At 38.6% G+C, this 23,230-nt stretch overlaps 1 protein-coding gene across 4 annotated transcripts; it reads right to left on the bottom strand.

The window, feature by feature from the left end:
* Nucleotides 1-5,365: 5,365 nt before the first annotated feature.
* LOC130804017 (uncharacterized) lies at nucleotides 5,366-17,754 on the bottom strand. 4 transcript variants are annotated; one of them, XM_057668315.1, is made up of 9 exons: nucleotides 17,572-17,754; nucleotides 16,528-16,604; nucleotides 16,272-16,428; nucleotides 16,017-16,152; nucleotides 14,889-15,009; nucleotides 13,490-13,635; nucleotides 7,168-7,289; nucleotides 6,573-7,109; nucleotides 5,366-6,502 (listed from the first exon to the last, which is right to left on the bottom strand). In XM_057668315.1, exons 3-9 carry the CDS (start codon nucleotides 16,377-16,379, stop codon nucleotides 5,501-5,503), a joined length of 2,172 nt encoding a protein of 723 aa, XP_057524298.1. In that variant the 5' UTR covers nucleotides 16,380-16,428; nucleotides 16,528-16,604; nucleotides 17,572-17,754; the 3' UTR covers nucleotides 5,366-5,500. The 4 variants fall into 4 exon arrangements, with proteins under 4 accessions (XP_057524298.1, XP_057524305.1, XP_057524292.1 ...); XM_057668322.1 differs by having other exon boundaries at nucleotides 16,539-16,604; XM_057668309.1 differs by lacking the exon at nucleotides 16,528-16,604.
* Nucleotides 17,755-23,230: the final 5,476 nt, after the last annotated feature.

The following is a 23,230-nucleotide window of genomic DNA, read 5'->3' as shown; positions in this document are numbered from 1 at the left end:
ATATGATGGCCTTCGATGGAATATCCTGCCCGGAGGAACACCTTATGGTATACAAAAACCTGAAGTTGCTGTACACCACTAACCCAGCATTATGGTGCAAATTCTTCCTAACTACTCTTACCGGAGTAGCCTTGACGTGGTATACCTCCCTTCCAGAGGGAAGTATCTACACTTTTGCCCAATTAGAAGGCAAATTCCTAGGTCACTTTGTAGCATCCAGAAGGCAGGAGAAGTCAAACTTCCACTTGCTCAGCATAACGCAATTGGAAGGGGAATCCATATCATCATATTTGAAGAAGTTCCATGAGGCAGTGCTAGAAGTAACTGATTTGGAAGAATTAGTTGCCTTAAACGCCCAGATCAACGGAATGAAGGCTCAAAGGCTGAAGTTCCAGTTAGTCAAGAGTCAAGTGAAGACATACGCAGAGGCTATGAAGTAGTGTCAAAGCTACGTGACGGCCTCTGAGATATGTGAGGCACATGACCCCAAAAAACGAAAGTCAAAGAGGAAGGATCCAATATCCTCCCATCAATCCTCAAGGAACAGAGAGAAACATTCATCAAGAAGAGATAGAAACTACATGTCGCGTCGTCCAGAACCTCCATCAGACATGGGACTTCCACGATCCAGACATGTATATGTCACGGAAGGGGAAGCCATGACATGGAATTTGCTCGACAGAGGTAACGACTCGATGTTCAACCGTAACAGAAAAGACATATTCTTTGCCATTTGGGACGAGTTGCCAACTCCACCTCCTACCACCACCCCTTCTGATCGTCGCAACTACAATTTGTGGTGTGATTACCATAAAGAACATGGCCACACCTTGGCCCAATGTTGTGAACTCAAACGTATCCTGCATCAGTTGGCCGACGAGGGGAAGCTATTGAGGTTCATCAACCGGAAGGACTATGACACAAGAGGTGAAGCGGAAAGGAGGCCTTCGAATCAAAAACGCAGATCCCCCAAAAGAGATGAGGCTAGGCGCGAAAATTCCAACACACAAGAAACCATCAGTATGATTTTCGGCGGCTATACCGAGGAATATCCTACAATCCGCATCGTGAAGGATATCGTCCATACTCTGTTCAAAGACCTCCAAAAACCACGTCAAGTGGACCGATCATAAGATTCGATGCTACTACCTCCCAACTTCTGCAACAACCACACACTGATCCTCTAGTGGTTACTTTCAAAATTGGTCAAATGAAGGTCAGGAGAGTATTGGTAGATACCGGAAGCACGACCGATCTTATAACCATGGAATGCCTAAGAAAAATGAAGTTTGAAGAGAAGCACTTACAACCCCTCGATAAACCTCTGATCGGGTTCGGGGGAAATCAGGTCGTTCCACTGGGAACAATCATACTCCCCGTGCGGGTGGGGGAAAGAAACGGAAGCATAACAATGCCCATACGATTCACGGTAGTGGATCTAGCATTCCCCTACAACGCCATTATGGGACTCCCACTCATCAACAAGATTCAAGCCGCAATTTTTCCTCACCAACTCTTGTTGCAATTCGAGCAGGACGACGGACAAGTTGGCATCCTCAAGGGAGACCAGGTAACAACACGCCAATGCCTCATCAACACCTTGAAACGAAAAACCCCTCCAAAAGGGAGAAAGAACAAAGGTCTCCAACCATCATGAGTGTGTATACGGACAACCCCAACACACACGAAAGGTCGCATCCAGTAGAACGATACGAGGAGGTAGAGGTATTCGAGGGGAAACAAATCAAAATCGGAAAAGATCTTCCAGATATGGTCAAGCAGGACATCGTAGCTACCATCGCTGAATTCCGCGACATCTTCGCTTTTTCCACGGAAGAGATGCCTGGCATACCAACAAGTGTTATGTGTCACAAACTTGACATAAAACCAGGCTACAAACCCGTGAAGCAAAAGCTGCGACATCAGGGGAAAGAGAGAATTGAGGCCGCCAAAGAAGAAGTGGAAAAATTGCTAAAAGCAGGATTCATTCGAGAATGCAAATACTCCGATTGGCTTTCCAACGTCGTCCTCGTCAAAAAGTCAAATGGGAAAAGGAGGATGTGCGTTGACTTCACAGATCTAAACAAGGCATGTCCAAAAGATGATTATTCTCTTCCCAAGATAAATCGTTTGGTGGATTCCACGACAGGCCACGCCCTATTGAGCTTCATGGATGCTAACGCGGGTTATCATCCAATGCCTTTGGCCATAGAAGACCAGCCTCATACAACATTCGTTACAAACACCAGAGTATACTGTTACAAAGTCATGCCTTTCGAGTTAAAAAATGCCGGTGCCACTAATCAAAGAATGTTCAACAAGGTATTCCAATCTTAGATAGGTCGAAACTTGGAGGTATACGTGGACGACATGATCACGAAAAGCAAGCAGGCGTCTGAACATGTCGTGGACCTTCGCGAAACATTCACAACCCTTCGAAGACACCAAATGCGACTCAATTCTGACAAATGCGTATTTGGAGTCACTGGAGGGAAGTGTCTTGGCTTTCTTGTGGACGAGAGAGGGATTAAAGCAAACCCAGACAAGATCCAGGCAATTCAAGACATAAAGTCCCCTACGTCCGTGAAAGAAGTCCAAAAGCTAACGGGGTGTGTGGCCGCCTTAGGGAGATTTCTATTCAAGTCCGCGGACAAATGTTCGCCTTTCTTTAAGACCCTCAAACAAAGCAAGTTTGAGTGGACAAGTGAAGCCGATGAATCCTTCAACCGCTTGAAGGAGCTTCTGCACTCTCTGCCAAAACTTGTCTCACCCATCAACGGGGAAAAGCTAGCATTATATGTCTCGGTCTCCGAATATTCCTTGTCAGGGGTACTAGCCGCTGAAAGAGAAAAGAAGCAACTCCCTGTATACTACGTGAGCCATGCCTTTCGAGGCTTAGAGGGAAACTATAGCGAAATGGAGATGGTCTTATTCGCAATTGTAATGGCAAGCAGGAAATTGAAACCCTACTTCCAATCACACCAGATCACAGTCAGAACCGGCTAGCCTTTGAAAAAGATTCTGGAAGGAAAAAACAAATCAAGTCGTGTCACTGACTGGGCTAATCAACTAGCAGATTTCGGCATTGAACACGAGCCACGAACGGCAATCAAAGCCCATGCCCTGGCTGACTTCATCGCTGAAAGTACTATCCCTCATCATCCCGAAGCCAATCAAGAATGAAAGTTGTATGTAGATGGGTCCTCCACGCAATCAGCAAGCGGTGCAGGACTTCTAATGGTATCTTCCGCCGGGGTCCGTATGGAAAAGGCGGTCAGGTTCGAGTTCGCGGCATCCAACAATGAAGCAGAGTATGAAGCATTACTCTTGGGACTTAAAATCTGCTATGAAGCGGGGGCTAAAACATTATCCAATTTCTCCGACTCCCAACTAATAGTCGGGCAAGTGAACAGGGAATTCGAAGCCAAGGACGATAGCATGAAGATGTATTTGCAGAAAGTAAGAGAATTTGTCAAGAAATTCGACAAATTCACATTGGTTCACATCCCAAGTTCCCAAAATACACAAGCTAACTCCCTAACAAAACTTGCCAGCTCAGCTGAAACATCCGCGGCTCGTGATATCACCTGGGAGGTGCTTCCTAACCCCAACATTAACTTCATGGTCAATACCATCGATAGGTCAGAGATGTGGATGGAACCATACATCAAATACTTGCAAAATCAAACGCTTCCCCAAGATGAGGGTCAAGCTAAAATACTCCAAAAGAAGGCCGGATGGTTCGAACTCCACGAAGGAACGCTCTACAAAACATATACACATCCCCTTCTGAAGTCTGTTTCTCTTGAAGAAGGAAACTACATCCTTCGCGAAATATACGAAGGCGGATGTGGAATACATCAAGGAGTATGAACCGTAATTGGCAAAGTCCTTAGAAGTGGATACTACAGGCCCTCCCTCGGGAGTGATGCCGGAGCACTGATCAAACATTGACCCCAATGCCAGTATCATTCAAAGATTGGAAGAAAGACATCTAACTATTTGTCCGCCATTCAAGCTGTCCTGCCCTTTGACAAATGGGGTATAGATCTCCTCGACCACTTTCCCCCGGCAAAAGGACAACGCAAATTCATCATCGTGGCTATCGATTATTTTACCAAGTATGTGGAAGCTGAGGCCCTTAGCTCGATCACAGAAAAGCAAGTTTGTCAGTTCATATGGCGAAATATCATCACGAGATACGGCAACCCTCGCGTAATCATCACTGACAATAGGAGACAGTTTGTCAGTAAGAACACAATAGAGTACTGCGACAGGTTCAATATTCAAATCCGATTCAGTTCAATATCCCGACCTCAAACCAATGGTCAAGTCGAGTCAGCAAACAAGGAAATTCTGAACGGCATCAAAAAGAAAATAGAAGGGGCAAAAGGCACTTAGGATGAAGAACTACCCGACATTCTGTGGGCAAGCCGAACTACAATCAAAGAAGCAACGGGACATACCGCATTTTCCCTGGTATACGGGTTTGAAGTCGTGCTTCTGGTAGAAATAGGTGTACCCTCCACGAGAGTCACCTACTACTTGCACAGCGAAAACGATAGATAAAAAAGAACAAACTTGGATTTGCTACCAGAGACAAGGGAAAATGCACTGTTAAGATCGATAGCCCAAAAACAGAAGATGATTCACAGCTTCAACCGTCATGTCAAAACCAAACGTATTCAAGTTGGCGACTTCGTCCTCCGCAAAATCGAAGCTACAGGAAAGATAGTAGAGAAAGGAAAGCTAGGAGCCAACTGGGATGGCTCATGCAAAGTTATCCGCGTCATCAAACCAGGGACGTTCGAATTGGAAGACATAAAAGGAAAGAAATTACCCTGTCCATGTAATGGAGATCATTTGAAAAAAATACTTCATTTAATAAGATTCGCAAGAGGTCACAGTCAATAATCACTAGTTTCATTCAAATATCAACCAAGTCGTGTTATCATTCTCATTGTTATCATCTTCGTTGTCGATTACAAATTCAATATCAATATACTAGAAGTTTTAGTATTTTCAGACTATCCAACTTCAAAGCTTCAAAATTCACACACATTCGGTTATATCCTACTTTCTCATCTAGTTTTCAAATATTGAAAATCTTATTAAAATCAGTACTTTCTACAAAGAAATCAGTGACGTCGACAAGTCGGACCCTTTGAAAGGGGTCCCAAGATCAAAATTAATCTAAGTTAAAACCAATGCTTTCTATAAATCCGGCAGAAATCAGCGACATCCATAAGTCGGACCCCTTGAGAAGGGTCCAATGATCAAATTTATTCTAAGTAAATTTGGAACTCAGCATTCTCCATTTTGGCCGGTAGAAATCCGCGGACTATAAACCGGACATTCATAAATATTTAAAACATCAAAAATCATCAGTCATAAATATGTAAACTAACAAATCGTCATTCAAATTACAAGGTCCGAATGTTCAAACTCCAATTTAGATAAAATTACAATCCATCAAATTACAGTTCAAATTATAAAATGTTCATACATCATTCAAGAAGGCGTCGACATCCCCTTCAGGATCTTGAGGCGGCAGCTGTGGAGTCCTGGCCACTCCCTCGTCGAGACTCGGAGTGAAGCTTACAAAATCTTCAATATTAAACGGCTCCACTTCGATCTCAGACAATTTTTTAGACAAGCCCTGGAGGTTTTTCCCTTCATCAATTATTAAATTCGATAAGTCTAAACACAAACTCTCCAGCTTAGAGAGCGCCAAGCTCTCAGGGACATCTGGGGCCGAAGGAGGAGATAGAGCTAGCTTGTCTAAGTCGAGGCATAATGCCTCCTTTTCAGCTTCCATATCAACTTTCTCCGACCAAGCCCTCTCCTCCTCCACGTCCCAACTAGGATCGACCAGCACCGCTGACTCTCGTTCCAAAACCGAAGCTAGGTTGGTCAAAGCCTCGTCTCCCTTTTGATTAGCCATTTGCTGGAGAGAATCGAAGTTGATGCCTAACTCCGCGGCAGCCAGACGGTATTTCTCATCACTGATCCTAAAGCCGGCGTCCATCATCTCCGCCGTTAGATCCCCCAAGAAACTAGACGCTTCTGGCTCATCCGAGGTCAGCCAATCCCTAGCTATCTTGGCTCGTCTTTCCGAGCGTAGTTTGTACACTTTAGCCGCGGATAACAAGGTCTGGAACTTAGCCAGATCATCTGACACCTGATGCATGAGAGACTGATTTTGATATACCAGCCTAGCGTGAATGTCCATCAGGCGCCTCGTCTCATGGCCGAGAGTGGCAGACAAACTAGAGGCCGCGTCCAAGCTCCCGATGGTCCCCTCCAACTGCTTCTTGGCCTTCTCCCGCCATTGTTCAGTTTTGACTAAGCGCTCCTTCAGTTCAGCGCACTTAGCCAGTTTTTCCTTTAAGCTCGGCAGTTCGCCAAGATCCTCTCGGAGCTTCTTGAGCTCTTCATTCTGATCATCGCACCGGGAGGTCAGGGCCGCCAAGTTTAGCTCGAAGGATAACCTTAGAAAAGTCTGCAAAATAACAAAGATTAAAATCCATGTATAGTTGACTTAAGAGAAAAGCAAGAATAGATGAGGTTACCTCAGTTACGGAAGCTTGGAATTGACGCACTCTGTCGCAGGGAGACAAGGACTCCAAATGATCGACATCCACCTTGCTGATCAAATGGGATGACGCCCTGTTGAACCTGGTTATCATACCCTTATGACCCAGATCAGTAAAAAGGGTATCGTGCCGGAAAGGCAAGACTTCCCGGTGACGATATACCTCTCCGACGTGCGAATCAGGAGTCGTCGCCGACTCTCCCACCTTCTCCTTGCCCTTGCTGGAGACAGGCACTGCATTACCTTGAGGAGTAGACACCTCCCCCTCTGCAGACCTCATCTGTAGAGGCACGACAGTCCTTATAGTGTCCATGGAGGCCTTTTTCGTGGCACTCTCTGCGGGGGAAGAGTCTCTCTTCCTCTTCCTCTCCTTCTTCTTCACTTCCTTCTTCTTAGGAGGGATCGCCCTCTTAGATTCATCAGGAATGTGAACCCTCCTTCTCTCTTCGAGAAGCCTGAGAGCCTCCCCTTCGCTAGGCACCCCGTCCAGCCCCTTTTCAGCCGTCGCGGAATCCTACGAAACAAAAATTTAGAAAATTCCTTATGGCTCACTAAAAAACATGAATATATACCTTAGGAGGAAGAGGCAAAGGCTTCTCCGCGGCCCTTTGGTTGGCCGCTTGAGCGAATCTCATGACGCTAAATTTCTTCATGAGGTCTGGATTTTTAGCCTTCAAGTTCTCCTTGGCGACCCCTGAAAAATCAAAAGTTAGAAACAAGTAAATGCACAATAAAAAAGGAAAGATTCAGCGACCCTTACTTCGATCAATAGCCAAACTGATGCCAAATGCTGAGAGGAGATTCTCATTCTCCAACTCAGAACGACCAGGTATCCAGTTGAGTTGGACGTTCATGGGTTTTCTCCCCAATTGCACGTCCATCTTGGCATACTCTATTACTACCGCATCGTTGAACGAACACTGCGAGATCCCATTATTAAAACCCGAAAGATTGGGTTTGATGTCAAAAGAGGTTTTTATATTCCAACCCCTAGAATTGTACAGATAAGTGAATTTCGTCCTATACCCCTTCTGATTGTCAGGGAGGTCGTGGACTATCTTCAGCCCACGACGGTGAGTGAAGGTGATCCACCCACAGCCGTACGATTGAGAATTACATAATCGAGCTCTAAAGATGCATCTAAAAGCAGTTAGTGTTGGAGGCACGGCCAAAACTTTACATAGAATCAAAAACGCCACCAAGCAACCCCATGCATTGGGGTATAATTCAAGAACAAAAATGTTCAAAAGATCCAACACTAACCTAAAAGAGGGATGAAGGGGAAACCTAAGCCCTAACTCAAAAGAAGGAATATATACAGCTATACAATGGGGGGGGGGGGGGGGGGGGGGGGAACCTAACGGTGTCATAGTTCCCCGGAGAAATGATGTTGAAATCGTCTTTCAAACCCCATTTCAGAGAGATGGCATCTCGCTGTTTGTCCAAATCCCTCTTGGTTTGTAGGTCAATGAAATAATTGAGGAGCCCGCCACCCCGGATATAAAACGGAGGAGGCACGTGCGCCGCGCTTTCTCTTCCAGAAGACTCGGCTGTTCCCTCGATCTTTTCCATATCTACATACAATAACCCTTCCAGGTCAGGATTTATTCGCGGCAAGTAATTTAGGAAGAAAACAATGCTCACTTCCCAAGAAGCAGATTTCATTATCTCCGGTGTATATATAGGGGATACCGATGATCCATCCCCGGCCTTTATTGACTCGTAATGAGGGGTGATTCTCACTGAATTGCTGTCATCCGATTCATCTATTAACAATCCTTCCTTATTAAAGCGTCTACATACTACCAAAGGGAATTCTGTCGGGTTAGCAGAGTTAATGTCTGAGTTAGCTATTGTTTCATGTGTAGCCGCGACATCCATGTTAATGATAGTCATAAAATAGTAGGCGAAACTTGTAAAGAATAAAGACTAGTTTCATAAAATTCAAAGCCTTAAACTAACAATCAAGAACATGAAGAACAGTTCGAGGAAATTCAAAAAAATTTGAAGAAAAGTTCGAATACCTAGATTGAAGAAATTTGAATAATTGCCAAAAACTTGAAGATCTGTCAGAGAAACCTTGAAGATCTTCAAAAAACTTGTCAGAGTTTGAAGGATAGTCGATAATTGTCAGAGCGTATCTCTCTACTTTCTCTTACTATAATAACTTTGAAGAAATGAAGGAAATATATTAATGGAAGTTAGATTAGAAGGAACAGTTCTAAAGCCCCTATTTATTGCAACATTAAATGCTTGAAAACCTCACGCCTGAACACCCTTAAAACGAGAAGTGGAACCCAATATTGAAACCGGGAAGTCGATAAGTCGGACTCCCAAAAGAGGGGCAATATGGATAAATATTCTAAGTATCCAGTCATGTGAAAACAACCGGAAAGTCGATAAGTCGGACCCCTAAGGAGAGGGGGAATGTGAATAATTTTTCTAAGTATTCACTTAGATGTATACATGGAGTAGATAAGTCGAACCCCCAATGAGAGGGGGAATATCAACAATTTTTCTAAGTACCTAGACACTTGAATGTGTCCGGGGAGTCGATAAGTCGAACCCCCAAGGAGTGTGAAGATTGATAAAATTTTTCCAAGTTATCAAGCTTCCTCACGAGTCCGTAGGGTCGATAAGTCGGATCCTAATTTAGATCCCAAAAGTTAAAAACGTTGAGAAAAATCTAAGTATGAGGATTGCTCCTTCTACCGTCCGACTTATAGACGTGGCGGATCTTTTGCCGCGTCACCCGTCATAGCCGTGGAATACAATGAGGTCGCGTCATCCTCCTTATCATTACAAACACCTGCATGACCAACTTACAATTTTTCAAAATATGGAAGGTGTCCGTATGGTCAATAAGTCGGACCCCCAGATGACCCCCAATCATTTTGCAAAATATTCTAGGTATGGAAGGATTCTCGTATTGTCCGTACGATTGCAGACGCGGACCTCTACACTCATTCCGCGTCATAGAAAAATAAGGGGCTCATTAAGACAAGAAAAATTTTTCAAAGTATTTTTACCGTTCCGTGATGTCGATGAGTCGGATTTCCCTTATGTATAAATCTAAGACGCGTCATCAACCACTCATGTGATGTACTATTCGGACTCCAATATGTATGCGGCTCAACTAATTCGTGCCGTGGCATATTATCCTCCTAAGACTCCACGGCATATAATGTAATATAAGAATAGGAAGGAAAATTGAACAAAACTAGTACCTTGTCCGTGGGGTCGACAAGTCGGACCCCCCTTGGTGGCGATCTCGTTCCAAAAATATTCTAAGTTTTAGAATTTCCGCGGCCTTACATACAATATGATCCGAAATGAAATGGAGAAAACCAACATATTTTCCGCAAGGTAGACAAGTCGGACCCCCCTTTGGCAAGCAAATTCCAAAAAATTGACAAGTCGGACCCCCTTTGGCAAGCAAATTCCAAAAAATTTTCTAAGTCATGGAATATCCGCGGCATGGAGTAGTGTAAACAAAGCCAAAAATGTCAAAATATAAAAAGTCCGCGCGAAATGTTATTCATTGGTGATGTTGTCTCAGTTGGTTAGAGTACCCTTGCCATGTATCCTTGGTCGCGGGATCAAACATTTTTGCTACTGGACGGTATAGACGACTAGGGCTATCCCACGACATGCTACAAGCCGCGACTCGGTTTGCTTTGTTCGCTTTCCTCTTGGACTTTGTGTGTCTCATATAGTTAGTTTGAAAATGTCATAACTTTTTCGTTACAACTCGGAATTCGACGTGTGAACAGTCGATTCAAAGCTTACAAGCTCAATTTTCATAATCCGTCAGAAGGTCTGCCAAATTGTGGAATATATTCATCTCCTTGAGCGTTCGAGTGTCCCCCACGATCGTGTTTCTTCGTGGATTCAGTTTTGATGGATGGGTATTATTTCCGCATAAAGAAAGATGTTTCAAGTTGTTGGGGCTCTCTCCTCACATCATCCTCTATGCGTGGGGCCAAATGTCATGGTAACATTTATTTACTCATTTATTTATTTAAATTATTAATGTCATATTACCTTAATACCCTTTGACCTTTCGAGTTGACCTTGGCTTCCAGTCAAGGGGCTTTTTCTGAATTTCTCAACCTCCTTGCTTGGCCCATAAGTTAATAACTTCCTAGAACCCTAATTTCCCTTATGTAACTGACCCTTACTCATATTCCTTACGACCCTTTCTCAGCCAGCATCAAGGGAAGGATCATTTGATAATAGCCCTTCTAATATCCTTACGACCCTCTTCACTAGTCTTCCAAAAATACGAGCAACTTCCGCCCCTACACTCGTATTCCTGCATTCTCCATCTCATCATCTATTCATTAATCTCTGATTTCCATTCTAACTTGAGTCGGAGGGGTTTTCCGGGAGATCACCCCTCGAGCAAGACTAACGTGTTGTGTTGTAGGAATTCAGGTCCCTTTCATTCCGCGAATTGCTGCTCCCGACAACGCTTCCACTTCCAGTATTCCAAGTGTCTTGCACTTCCACGTTTCATTGTCGACAAGTATATTTATCTAAGTGCATATCAATGTAAAAGTGGCTCGGCCATTGCAAAGACTTCCCGTTTCTCCTAGTAAAAGGAGGTGGTCTTGGTAAATAATGGTGATTTGTGAAATTAACAAAACACTCTTATTTGATAGGATTTGATAGGTGATTTTTAATGTATCTTTTTGGTTTGTTTATTGTATTATAATTTTTATTTTGTGGTGATTTATACATCACGGTGATTGATTAGGAATTTCTGTGGTAAAAGTGCTTTAAAAATTACCAATTGCCTTGGTATCTTCTCTTGCCATGTATTGCATTGTGATTCTATCTGAGATCTAGACATGAATATATAAAAAATGTGAATTAAGAGGAAAAGCTTTCATCAAAAGAAGAAGAAAGACATTTGTATACCAGAAAATACTTTGTAGATCATGATATGTTTTTATTCGGTAATATTTCAATGTGAATGATCTGATTTTAGGTTAACGAACGCCCCTAACCTGTGCTCTTCAAGTCAGAAGCTTTGATACTCCTCATATCATGATTCTGCATTGAAACAAATAAATAATTTTAACAAAACAATAAAAAAATAAGCTTTGGATAAACTTAATTCCAAAAATAAGCATCTTTATATTCGAGCCTAAGGTCTGGTATGTTCGCAGCTACTAAGAGCGAACAAAACAAATGGTCAACAAAGTCAAAATTATTTGTTCGCAATTAATAACTGCGAATAAAAGAGAGATAGTTAGTATCTGCCAACAAACATGATTTTCTTCTTTTGTCCCTTCTAACGTAATGGCGTTGTCTCCTTTTTGTTCACAGTTATTAACTGCAAACAAACAATTTTGACATTTTTTGACCAATTTTTTGTTCGCAGTTAGTAAATGCGAACATACCCAACCTTAGGCTCGAATATAAAAACGCTTATTTTTAAAATTAAGTTTAGCCGAAGCTCATTTTTTTATTTGTTTCAAATTTTCGAGATACCTTTGTCATCTCAAGAAGGCTTGTGTAAACATTTTTACTTTTTACTCTGTATCATATTTTTTCAAAATACCACGTAATTATGAAAAGTATTTATACAGTAATCATTGGTATAAAATGATGGAAATAATAATGCAAAATTAATAAAATGTAGAAAAGTTTCTTGCCAAATTTAATGACCATATTTGTGTTACTTTATCATGTCATTTTCTTTAAAAAAATTAATTTTAATGCATTATCATTTAGAGAAGTCATATTAGGCGGTAATTGAAGATTCTAAAAAAAAAAAATTTAGAGATCAAAGTTTTATCATTAGGATTGGTATGGTAACATTGAATGAATAATAACACAATAATTATTTTTATTACTATGATTTAGTACTAACAATCACACGAGCGGTTAACATTGACCTTTTTAGATAGCAGTTTAATATAGATTATATAAGTATTTCTAGTATAGAAGTATCTATATGACATCCCAGCCAATAACACCGGTGAACATCTAGGCCCTCTTAACCCTTGTTACTTGTGCATATACGATTATTGAAATGGTCTTACTGCAGATAGCAAGGACAAGTCTCTCAACCAACAATCTTTCTTAATACAAATCCTAACACTAACAACTCACTTAGTGTCAATCAATTGTATCTTGACAGGAATACTGTCAATTAATTGTATCTTGACAGGAATACTTTGGCAGCAAGAATTTGAATTAGTTAAGAGCAAGATGACTATTATAGTTCGCTAGATCAACTTCAATCATAATCTACAATCATAAAACACTTACAACCATAATCAAATAGAAAAGTCAATCAAATAATCTTTATGACATTTATATACTCTGCATGCACATTGATCTCTTTCTTGTACTCAACACCAAAAAATTGTTGTAGACATATGTGTCCTGATAGGAGAAATGAAACCCTAGGACGATACAACTGTTCAAATAATCACATACAACAATTTGTTTCATTCAATAAATGATGTTATGTTCAAACTTTTCAGAATGGGGGAATGCTAACATTGAACACACTAAAACATGACATCTACGATTACACTACATGAGCTCATTTCTTATTTCTTCTTCCAGAAAAGTTATAGACTATGCTCCCAACCTCTCGTTGTTGATGTTTTTCTCTCTAGTCACGAGGATATAGAAAGAAATCAAAATATAAAGGAAATTACTCAAAAGAAAAACCATATTGTTACTTTGTAGTTTTTTTCTGTACCATTTTGCTTCCTAAGCAGGGTAGGTTCTTTCTAGAAAAGGGGATAGAAGAGGATCCAGAGCAGAAATACATAGTATTTTATACAATATAACAATACTAGATAAAGAACATTAACTCATATATAATAAAGTGAAATCCAATTGACACAAAGCATAACCTAGATTACTTGCCTCGAAGAAATCGTTCATAATTCTTAAGTTGCCTTATGAAGCCACCATTAGGTGATGCCTGAGGCCTTTTGCTTCTTACATATTCGAGAGCTTGAGATAGAGTCATCCCACGCTTGTTAATCAAATAAGCAAGAACAATAGTGACACTGCATGGCAAAAGTTCATAGTGTTACATCATTCCGTACTAGCAACAACTTAAAGATCGTATTGTCACAAAGAATAGCAACAAAAAAAACCCTTGACTCTCCCCTTCCAATTTGCAAAAGACATACAGCTAACTGGCAACCATAGCACGCTCAATTTCCAAACATATAGTTGTGAATATTGCCCTTGTTTACACTTCAGCGAAAAGTTCTTTTAGGTGACACTATGTAATAGACTGATTTTGTCATGACTGAATATTAGTAAAAGACAAAAAATGTAACCAAGTCGTGAGAAAAGTAATAATGGCTATATGATATCAGATGTATATGTCATTGTATTGAAGTAATACAAAAAGAATACAATAAAGATAGAAACACAAGCTTTTGAGGGGCTTGCACTCTCCCAAGATGAGCATAAACCTCAACATAAATTTGTATACAATATTTATGATCCAAGCCTCATTTCCCCTTTTCCTATTTATACTAGTTTTCCCTTCTAAATGTATCCTCTTCTAGGATATACTCCCTAACTTACTTGTATCAAAATACCCATGGACACTCAACAACTAATTACGCGATCGAAACCAACCATTCCACACAAATGTTTATTTTGTGTTTAAAATATAGGAAAATTTATCCAGAATAATCCAACCTATTCACGATTTTCCTACAATAATCCCAACTATCGATTAACCATGAATAATCCCAACTATTGACTCACTTAACCTGTGCTGTTGTTGCTCTTGTTTTTACCGGTGCAACAGGTAATTTTCTGGCATTTAGTCAATAGTTGGGATTATTGTAGGAAAATCGTAAATAGGTTGGATTATTCTGGGTAAATTTTTCATTTTTTAAAATATTTATCTTTTTTTTTATATTCAAAATGACTTGCTACAATGGGTAGCAGGTCACCCGGGTGTACCCAAGGCAAAGACCCTCCTAAGTTCGGATTATTCATGGTTAATCGATAGTTGGGATTATTGTAGGAAAATCGTGAATAGGTTGGATTATTCTGGGTAAATTTTCCTAAAATATATAGGTTCCTGACGGCCCAACCACACAAACAAATCCACATTTGATATTATAACTCTATATTTCTGATTAAGTCCTAAATTTAGATAAATCAAACTCTTTGACATTATATCTATGACACTAGCTTGGAAATTGCGAAAAACCTATAACAGCATTATCCACATGACAACTTTTAGCATTCACATCCCTGAAACATGATCACTGAAACCAAACAAAAATGCTACCTTCTTGATCTCCCCGCAAAGCAGTGAACCAAAACTCCACCACCAGAGTTTTTAGCTTCATCAATGAAATCAATACATTCATCAAAGTACTGAGCTAGATCAATATCTTCACTGTCCGCCACTACCTCGATACAATATGGAGAAAAAAAAATTACACCATTAGGCCAATAAAGAAAATTGAATATCTTTGCATTTGGAATTAATATCTAAAACTAAAATATATTACATGAAAGCAATATTAAATAAGACACAGAGCATAGCCAAAGTAACACAATATCATCAAACAATCACCTACTTCATAAGGTAATGAGAAGGTCAAGGTAAAAGTTGAGGGCTTGAGACAATCAAAGAGGCCTAAAAGGTGTAATTCAAAAGAATCTCCAAGATACATTTAGATTGAAATTAACTCAAATTCAATCAAACAGATTGCTATCAAAAATCAAAGCAAAATAGAAAGAGGTCTACACAGCTGCCTTAGACAAACTGCCAAGATGTTTGAGAACATTTAGGAAGTAATAATAAACCCTTAATAGACTGGTCAGCAAGCGTGAGCCTTCTCTTGTCGTTATTAATTATTTCATCCACCAGAAGTATATAAAAAGAATGGTTGCAAATTTAGATCATTTTGTACGAACGCAAGTCATTCGAAGACACATATCCGAATAACCCAGTCATTTGATTCTAGTCTTAGCTCCATTAGTAAGGCAATTCAATAATAGTGGAGATGGGCAAAACCTTGAGGAAAAAAACACTTAAGACTCATATCAAGAACTCGATTGACCACCTTAAGTTCCATTTACTATAATTGCCTAATTTAAACTTAGCGATCTTCTGATAAAGAATGCCATCTTCCATCATAGTTCATTGCAAAAGAAACTTGACAAGCCCTCATGGTGGAACACCCTTCTAACAAGCAAGTGAAAATACACATACACCACTTATTCAAGACAAAGTCCACATAAAAATTTCTTTCAACAGCAGGAAACATATTAAGAGATTTTCTGCTAATTTTTTTTCCCTTAATCTGATTAAACAGAGTGTAAGTTCTATAGTAGACACTGATTTTGGCTTCAATAAGACACTCAAGTGCAAAGATTATGACAACAGTTTTATAAGGAAAGGGGTTACCTTCAATGACTTTATAAGTGAAGTCGCGAGGATGAAAAGGGGGAATTGAACCAGCCACAATTAGGATGTGAGTAATATTTTGTCTTTTCAATGCATCTTTATTGTTTGCTGCACCAAGAGACCCCAAGAAAAGACCCTGAAAAAAAAAACAAATGAGTCACTAAACGATAAAATTTAAACAATCAAAGCAAGAAGAAAAAGGCAAGAAGAAAAAGGCAAGAAGAAAAAAGACAATGAAACAAGAAGAATAATAACCTCTTCAATTTCACATGGAACATTGTCATTCTTTACAAATTTTGTCTTATAAATAGCCAACAAAAGTGCATGTATTTTATCCTTGTTAGTATCCTGGAAGCTATCCATTTCAAGTAAGGCTAACTTGGATCCTTCTTTTTCAACACTTCAAAAATGTCTGACAACAATCATTTTATGAAATTAATTTCCATAACCAAGTTTAGCAAATGAGGAACATAAATGCATAGGATTCATTTCATAAAATTCATATAATTACAGCTGAGCAACCATTAAGTTTGATTACTGATCCAACAATTTGTGATTGCAGATAGAATTCCCCTTCACCATGTCCCCCTTTTTCCAAAAAAAAAAATAATTAAATAAGTGTCAATTAAACCAATTAAACATGTGGGGATCATAAGCAATATAAAAATATTAATTTGAAGTTAGTGGAATATACGTGGGGACTATAAGCAATAAAAAAAACATTAAAATTAGGATAAACAAGATTAATTATGTATAAAATTGTGATATAAATAGAAAGATTCTTTAGAGAAACAACAAATGGAACGGTCTAAAATGGCAAATGGGACATCGTTAAAGAACAGAGGGATTATTATTTATCTAAACTATAAAGTTATATGATTTTTGTAATCAAGGGTCTATCTAAAAAAAATGTTTATTATAACACGGGTATAGTTGCATATATCCGACCCCGACTAGGTAAGAACCACTTAAAGTTACATACATCAAAGAAAATTAAACAGACGAAGAGATGTTCACTTGATGTTAGCTCTTCTATCATGCTCAATGCCATAACCCACTGCTACTTAAATGAACCTAAAGAGCAGAAAAGGAAATTGGGGTGCCTATAAAAGCTATTATATCACTACAGTTCACTAGCATGGTAACCCATTTCACATAATATTCTCAACCCCCCCGATCTAAAAGTCATTTGAGACACCTATCCATTTGCATCTCTACATCACAATCTGCATATTAATCAATATTAACAACCCTAATTTCAACATCAAATGACCCAATTCAACAACTCTAGTTTCAACATCTAAATTCATCAAATTCAGTATACCCTTCATGTCAACAAATTTACCAATTCAAAAACCCCAAAATTAATAACCCTAATTGCTAGATTAATCAAAATTTAAAAATCCAAAAAAAAGATTCAATAACAACGCACCATTCTAACATTAGAAATGACTTACTACAAATTAAAATGATAAATTCCAACATCAAATAACGATAAATTACAAATAAAAAAGGAAAAATAACCTATAAACTCAAGAGAAGAACAGAAATATACCTTAAAGAAGAAGAGAAATGGTCCAAAAAATGATGGAGAAGGCCATTAGGCGTCGGCGTCCGGCGGTGGATGGTGGTAGTCCGGTGGTGACGCTCGACGGTGGGTGAGTGAGTGGTAGAGTGGGGTATTTGAACCGTTGAGGGCCTTGAGGCTAATAGTGTTCGTTGAAAATTTGAAACTAAAAGTATTTTTAAGAAAAGAAATAAAAGAAACTGCTAAACTTTATTTTAAAAATAAGTATTTTTATGTTCGAGTCTAAGATCAGATATGTTCGCAGTTACTAACGATAAATAAAAAAATTACTCAAAATTATTTATTCGCAGTTATAAACTATGAGCAAAAGAGAGTCAATGTTATAACTTTAGATGGGACGAAAAAACCATAGAAATTATGTTTGTTCAAACATGGCTCTTTTTTTGTCTCATCCAACGTTATGACATTATCACTCTTTTGTTCGCAAATAAAAACTGCGAACAAACAATTTTGACTTTTTTGACCAATTTTTTGTTCGTATTAGTAACTGCGAACGTACTTGACCTTAGATTTTGACATGAAGATGCTTATATTTAAAATTAAGTTCACCCAAAGGTGTTAAAATTACTTATTTGTTTCAAATTTTCGTGTTTGTTTTACATAAAAATTTTTATTTAATAACTGTGATGTGTAAAATCACCATAAAAAGACAAAAAAGTAATAATAAAATAACAAACCAAAAAAAGATAAATTAAAATAACAAAACTCTCATCCTATTAAATTTTACTACATAAGAGTGATTTGTTAACCTCACAAATTACCGTTATTTACTAAGACCTTTTCCGTTTTACACCTTTTTTATGGTCCTTTTTAATCTTATTTAAAAACTTATTTTCTTTCCATTTTAACCATATATTTCTATTATATTCACTTGTTTTTGTTTTATTCTCAACTTTTTTTTTCCACTAATTTTTCAACACTCCCTCCATTCCACTGAAAAGGGACATTTGCATTTATCCACTTATTGCTCTTAATTTGTATTTTATTCTTAATCTATAAATCAAAATATAGTCATGTGAGATCTTGTTTGATTCATTTCAACGCAAAGATTATTAATATCTACTTTTTATAATATTCTGTTATGTATAAAAAGAGATATTAAACATTAAATAAGTGCATTAGATAACGTTAAAAAACACATATTTCATTTTCAGTGGAATGAAGGGAGTATTACTTTAGGTGCAATATGACACCGATAGGAATATCAGTTAAATGGTATGATTATAAAGTAATAGGATTTAAATCTTGCCCACATATGTAACCAACTCATCTGGACGTATATTTATGTTCTTTATTTTTTCTTATTTTGTATCAGTTATAAAATGATTTAAATTTAGGGGAAAAATAAATTAAATTAAAAAATGTGAAAAAAAATTAGACATAAAAATAAGTGGTTAAATTGAGTAGATAATATATATTTATGAATGAGACTACAAGAAGAATAGTATGACCACTGAAAAACAAAAATTGTAAAATTAGCAAGAAAAATTAAAATGATAAATGATACAAAATAAAACTTTGATATGAGTGCATTGTTTACTTATACCAAAGTGCAAAGTGCAAAGTGCAAAGTGCGAAACTTTTCCCATGATATTGCTTAAAATAAAACATATTCCCACTTTGCATTAAATGGGAAAATATTTCCCACAATACCGTCCACGTGGAGAATTATTTTTTTTTTAAAATTTTTCAGACCAAACCGCCACTTGAGATGGCGGTTTACCTTAAGCACTAAACCGCCACATGAAGTGGCGGTTTGGTTCAAGGAAAACCGACATCTCATGTGGCGGTTTGGTCCATGATAAACCGCCACATGAAGTGGCGGTTTGGTCTGTGCCCTTTTTTTTTCTTTCATTTCCCCTAAATAGTTAACACAACCTGCATTAAACTAATCCAATACAATCTATTCCATATTAATCAATTACGAACCAGCTTGATTTGAAAAAATTAATTATGAAAAGTCATACAAGAAGTTTAAATCATATAAGAATATACAAAGTATGTTAAACTACAATCCCCGGCCCCTCTTCATTTGCGCACCGGTTGATGATGATGGTGTGAACTCGTCAACCTCCGCAATGACATTAAGAGCAGGAGCTCGTCGTTGACTAGCATGCTGATATGTGATGATCCTTTGCGGAGGCGATGGATGTGGAGGAGGAGTGGTGATGGAAGTTGGAGGAACGAATGGCGACATAGTACCGGATGACGATGGCGATCTGGAAGACCGACCTCGAGTAGATGAACGCTGGCGACCTCGTGTGGACCGAGAACTGGATCCTCCGGAAGAGCTACCTCTATGGGCTAAACTCCTTGGAGAAGGAGTGTGGAATGTGTCATCTACCTCGCCAATGACGGGTGGAGTCGGTATGAGGTACTCATACCCCGCCTGACTCAATGCATCGGTCAATGACGCGTTGATGGAGCCTAGGGTCTAAGAGCATAGCCGATACCCCACATCAACTGGCGATGTAGCGGCCCCTTGAATCGTGTCATTGCACTGTATGAGCACCGATCGGATGCGCTCAGCCTGTATGTTATCATTATGTTGTTAAAAGACTGACATTAAAGTATTACTATATGTTATGAGTGTTGAAAGAAGACGTACCAGTAACGTAGATGTCGGATGGTAATGTGATCCTGGCTGCGCAAATGCGGTGTTCATTAGGCGTAATATGGAGATACGCCTGTACCAACTCATGTACATGCCAGTGCTATGACCTGTGAAGTTATCTCCTCGAACCAAACGAGATGCTCAGTCATTCCACGCATCTACATGCGATCTATGTCGTAGGACGTAGTTCTTGTCCCCAGTCCTTCGACCGATCACATGTAGTTGAGGTTGGGTGTCACAGGCATGCGGAATAACCTGCTCCAAACCGAATTGACGCATGACACGATCTGGAAGATGTAGCTCGACAATGTCAAAGCAAATAAGTGGACAACGCGATCTCCAAATCTCGTGGCCCGATGTACATATGTGCGGTAGAGCGTCCATCTTAGCCGCTGTGTAAGGCTGCCATGTCATCTGTAATAGAAATCAATATGCTCAGTAATATATAAAATTTATTAATAACTAATACAAATAGTAAATGTTAATAACTTGCTTGTCCCGTTGTACTCATCTATGCGCTCCAAGTCTCCTAGTAGAGGGAGATAGATCAACTGTACCGAGTCGCCGCTCTTGTCTGGAAACAAGATGCATCCAAACAGGTACAAGATGTAAGCTCGCGCATGTCTATCAACCGTCACATCATCCGCGTCATCCTCCAACGCGCTAAAATGCTCTCGGAGCCAAGTCAGCTTCAATGACGATCCAAAGATGATCTTCGGCTGGCCAATCTCCCTCTCCATGGCCTATCACTGCTTAACCTTCGATGGGCAGTCCCATTATAACTGCCACATCTTGCAACGTGATCGTTGCCTCGCCAACTGTGAGGTGGAAGGTATGAGTCTCCGGCCTCCACCTCTCCACCAATGCAGTGATAAGAGCTCGGTCGAGCTCTAAGCTCCCGCCCAACAACCTATGAATGTATCTAAAACCAGCTAGTTCGACTACCTCTAATACCCTGTCATCCACCTCCCACTGTAATGTACTCGCCTGGTAGTGCTGACGAGTAACCAATTGGGCAGTGGAGCCCTCCCACGCAGCTACGCTCCTGTGTGTCGCCTGAAGCGTAAGCACTGATGGATCAACTGGGCCAACGGGAAGTGTAAATTTGAATACAAGAATTTGTGATACTAAGGTATTAGAACACTTATTATAAGGTTCATTTCAAATATAAAAGCTAAAAATACCATGAATATATACTAAAACCCATTAAACTAACCCTACAAAGTAATAAACTTTCATTGAAGCATTTCATCAAACACTTTATATGCATACAAACCAAATCCTAAAATTCAACTACAAATGTGTAAAATGTAAGCTTAGATCATGAAAACAAGAGAATGTAACAAACAATCAACGCATTTATAACTTCAATTGAAAACAATAATGAACAAAAAAACAATTTGCATATTGAAAAAAAATTAGGGTTTTACTCATACCTTAAATGAAGATGAAAATGAGTACACAAGGAGAAGATGGGAGTTGATTAGTTTAGTTGAATGAAAGGAATTGTAAATTTGAAGTAAATGAGAGTGAAGAAATTTTTTTTTTAAGCTAAAACCGGCAGCAGGCACTTCAAAGAGGAATATGAAATGCAGTGAACAACTCGAAGCTGCTGTTTTGTACTACTACAAAACCGCCACTTCAAGTGGCGGTTTACCCAATATTATTATTTTTTTTAAAAATTAAAATTCACAAACCGCCATTTCATCTAGCGGTTTACTTCAGATCCCTAAACAAAACCGTCATTTCATGTAGCGGTTATATTAAAAAAATAATAAAAAAAAAAACTTTCTCACACCTATCCTACGTGGACGGTAATGTGGGAAATAGTTTCCCATTTCAAGCAAAATGGGAATTAATTTATTAATTTGCAATATTCTGGGAAATAGCTCGCAAAGTGCAAAGTGCAAACTAATTTTCAGAAAATTAAGGCTGCTTCAATTTGTTATTTGCATCACTGTTGTCAATATGAATTGTCATCAAGTGTTTTAAGTTACGTTTGCCAAATATTTTGTTTGCAAGTTACGAATAACTTTTTTTGAGGGGTAATCAGTAATATCCCGTTAAAATATCGATTAAAAATCTATTATCTAATTTATAATTAGTCGATTCTATTACAATAATGATGTATTACAAATATGTGTTACAAGATAAATCTACACTATTTGTAATCCTTTGTATATGGCATTGAACTCTTGTCAAGAAGACGATGAAGATATGGTTGCGACAATCAAAGAAGTCGCTCGGAAACTTGATATGAGTAGAAGGCATTTATGCACTTTCCTATTATGATATTTCTCCCACAAAGGTGCTTAGGATGATAAAATGAAATTCACAATGAGACACAATCTATACAACAAAATCCTAGCACAAGGAAATTGCAATAGTAAATACAAGTGTTGTGGTGAATTAAGAACTTTGATGATATTGAAAGTTTATTAATCTATCAATATTATCTCATGAAAGAAAGAACAAGAATGAGAGTAATCTTAGGAGAGAAATAAGAAATGATATGGAGTTGGATGGAATGTCCCATGGCATGCAACCTCTATTTATAGAGCTATGCATCAAACAATACCTCCTTTTGAAACAAAAATGTTTTATCAAGCAAAACTTATGAATCAAAGTAATGTTTCACCAAGCAAAGCTTACGAACCAAAGTAATGTTTCACCAAACAAAGCTTATGAATCAAAGTAATGTTTCACCAAGCAAAGCTTATGAATCAAAGTAATGATTCATCAAACAAAACTTATGAATCAAAGTAATGATTCATTAAAGCCTTGAGGCATTTAATTGGACTTATAATATATTTATTTTAGTCCCACTACTATAATAAGTGAAACATACCATTTTAAACTACTTAATTAACAAAGGATTAATTAAGTAAAATTGGGATTAATAAATTTTACGTATAAAATAATTTTTCTACGATGTTTGGGATTGCGCATCATAATTTTTGGGGAAGAAGTTAGTATACGATAACAGATAACAGATGAATAAATAAAACTATG

This window comes from Amaranthus tricolor, chromosome 2 (assembly GCF_026212465.1).
Source record: "Amaranthus tricolor cultivar Red isolate AtriRed21 chromosome 2, ASM2621246v1, whole genome shotgun sequence".
Classification (NCBI taxonomy): Eukaryota; Viridiplantae; Streptophyta; class Magnoliopsida; order Caryophyllales; family Amaranthaceae; genus Amaranthus; species Amaranthus tricolor.
This window is presented reverse-complemented; position numbering and strand designations above follow the sequence as displayed.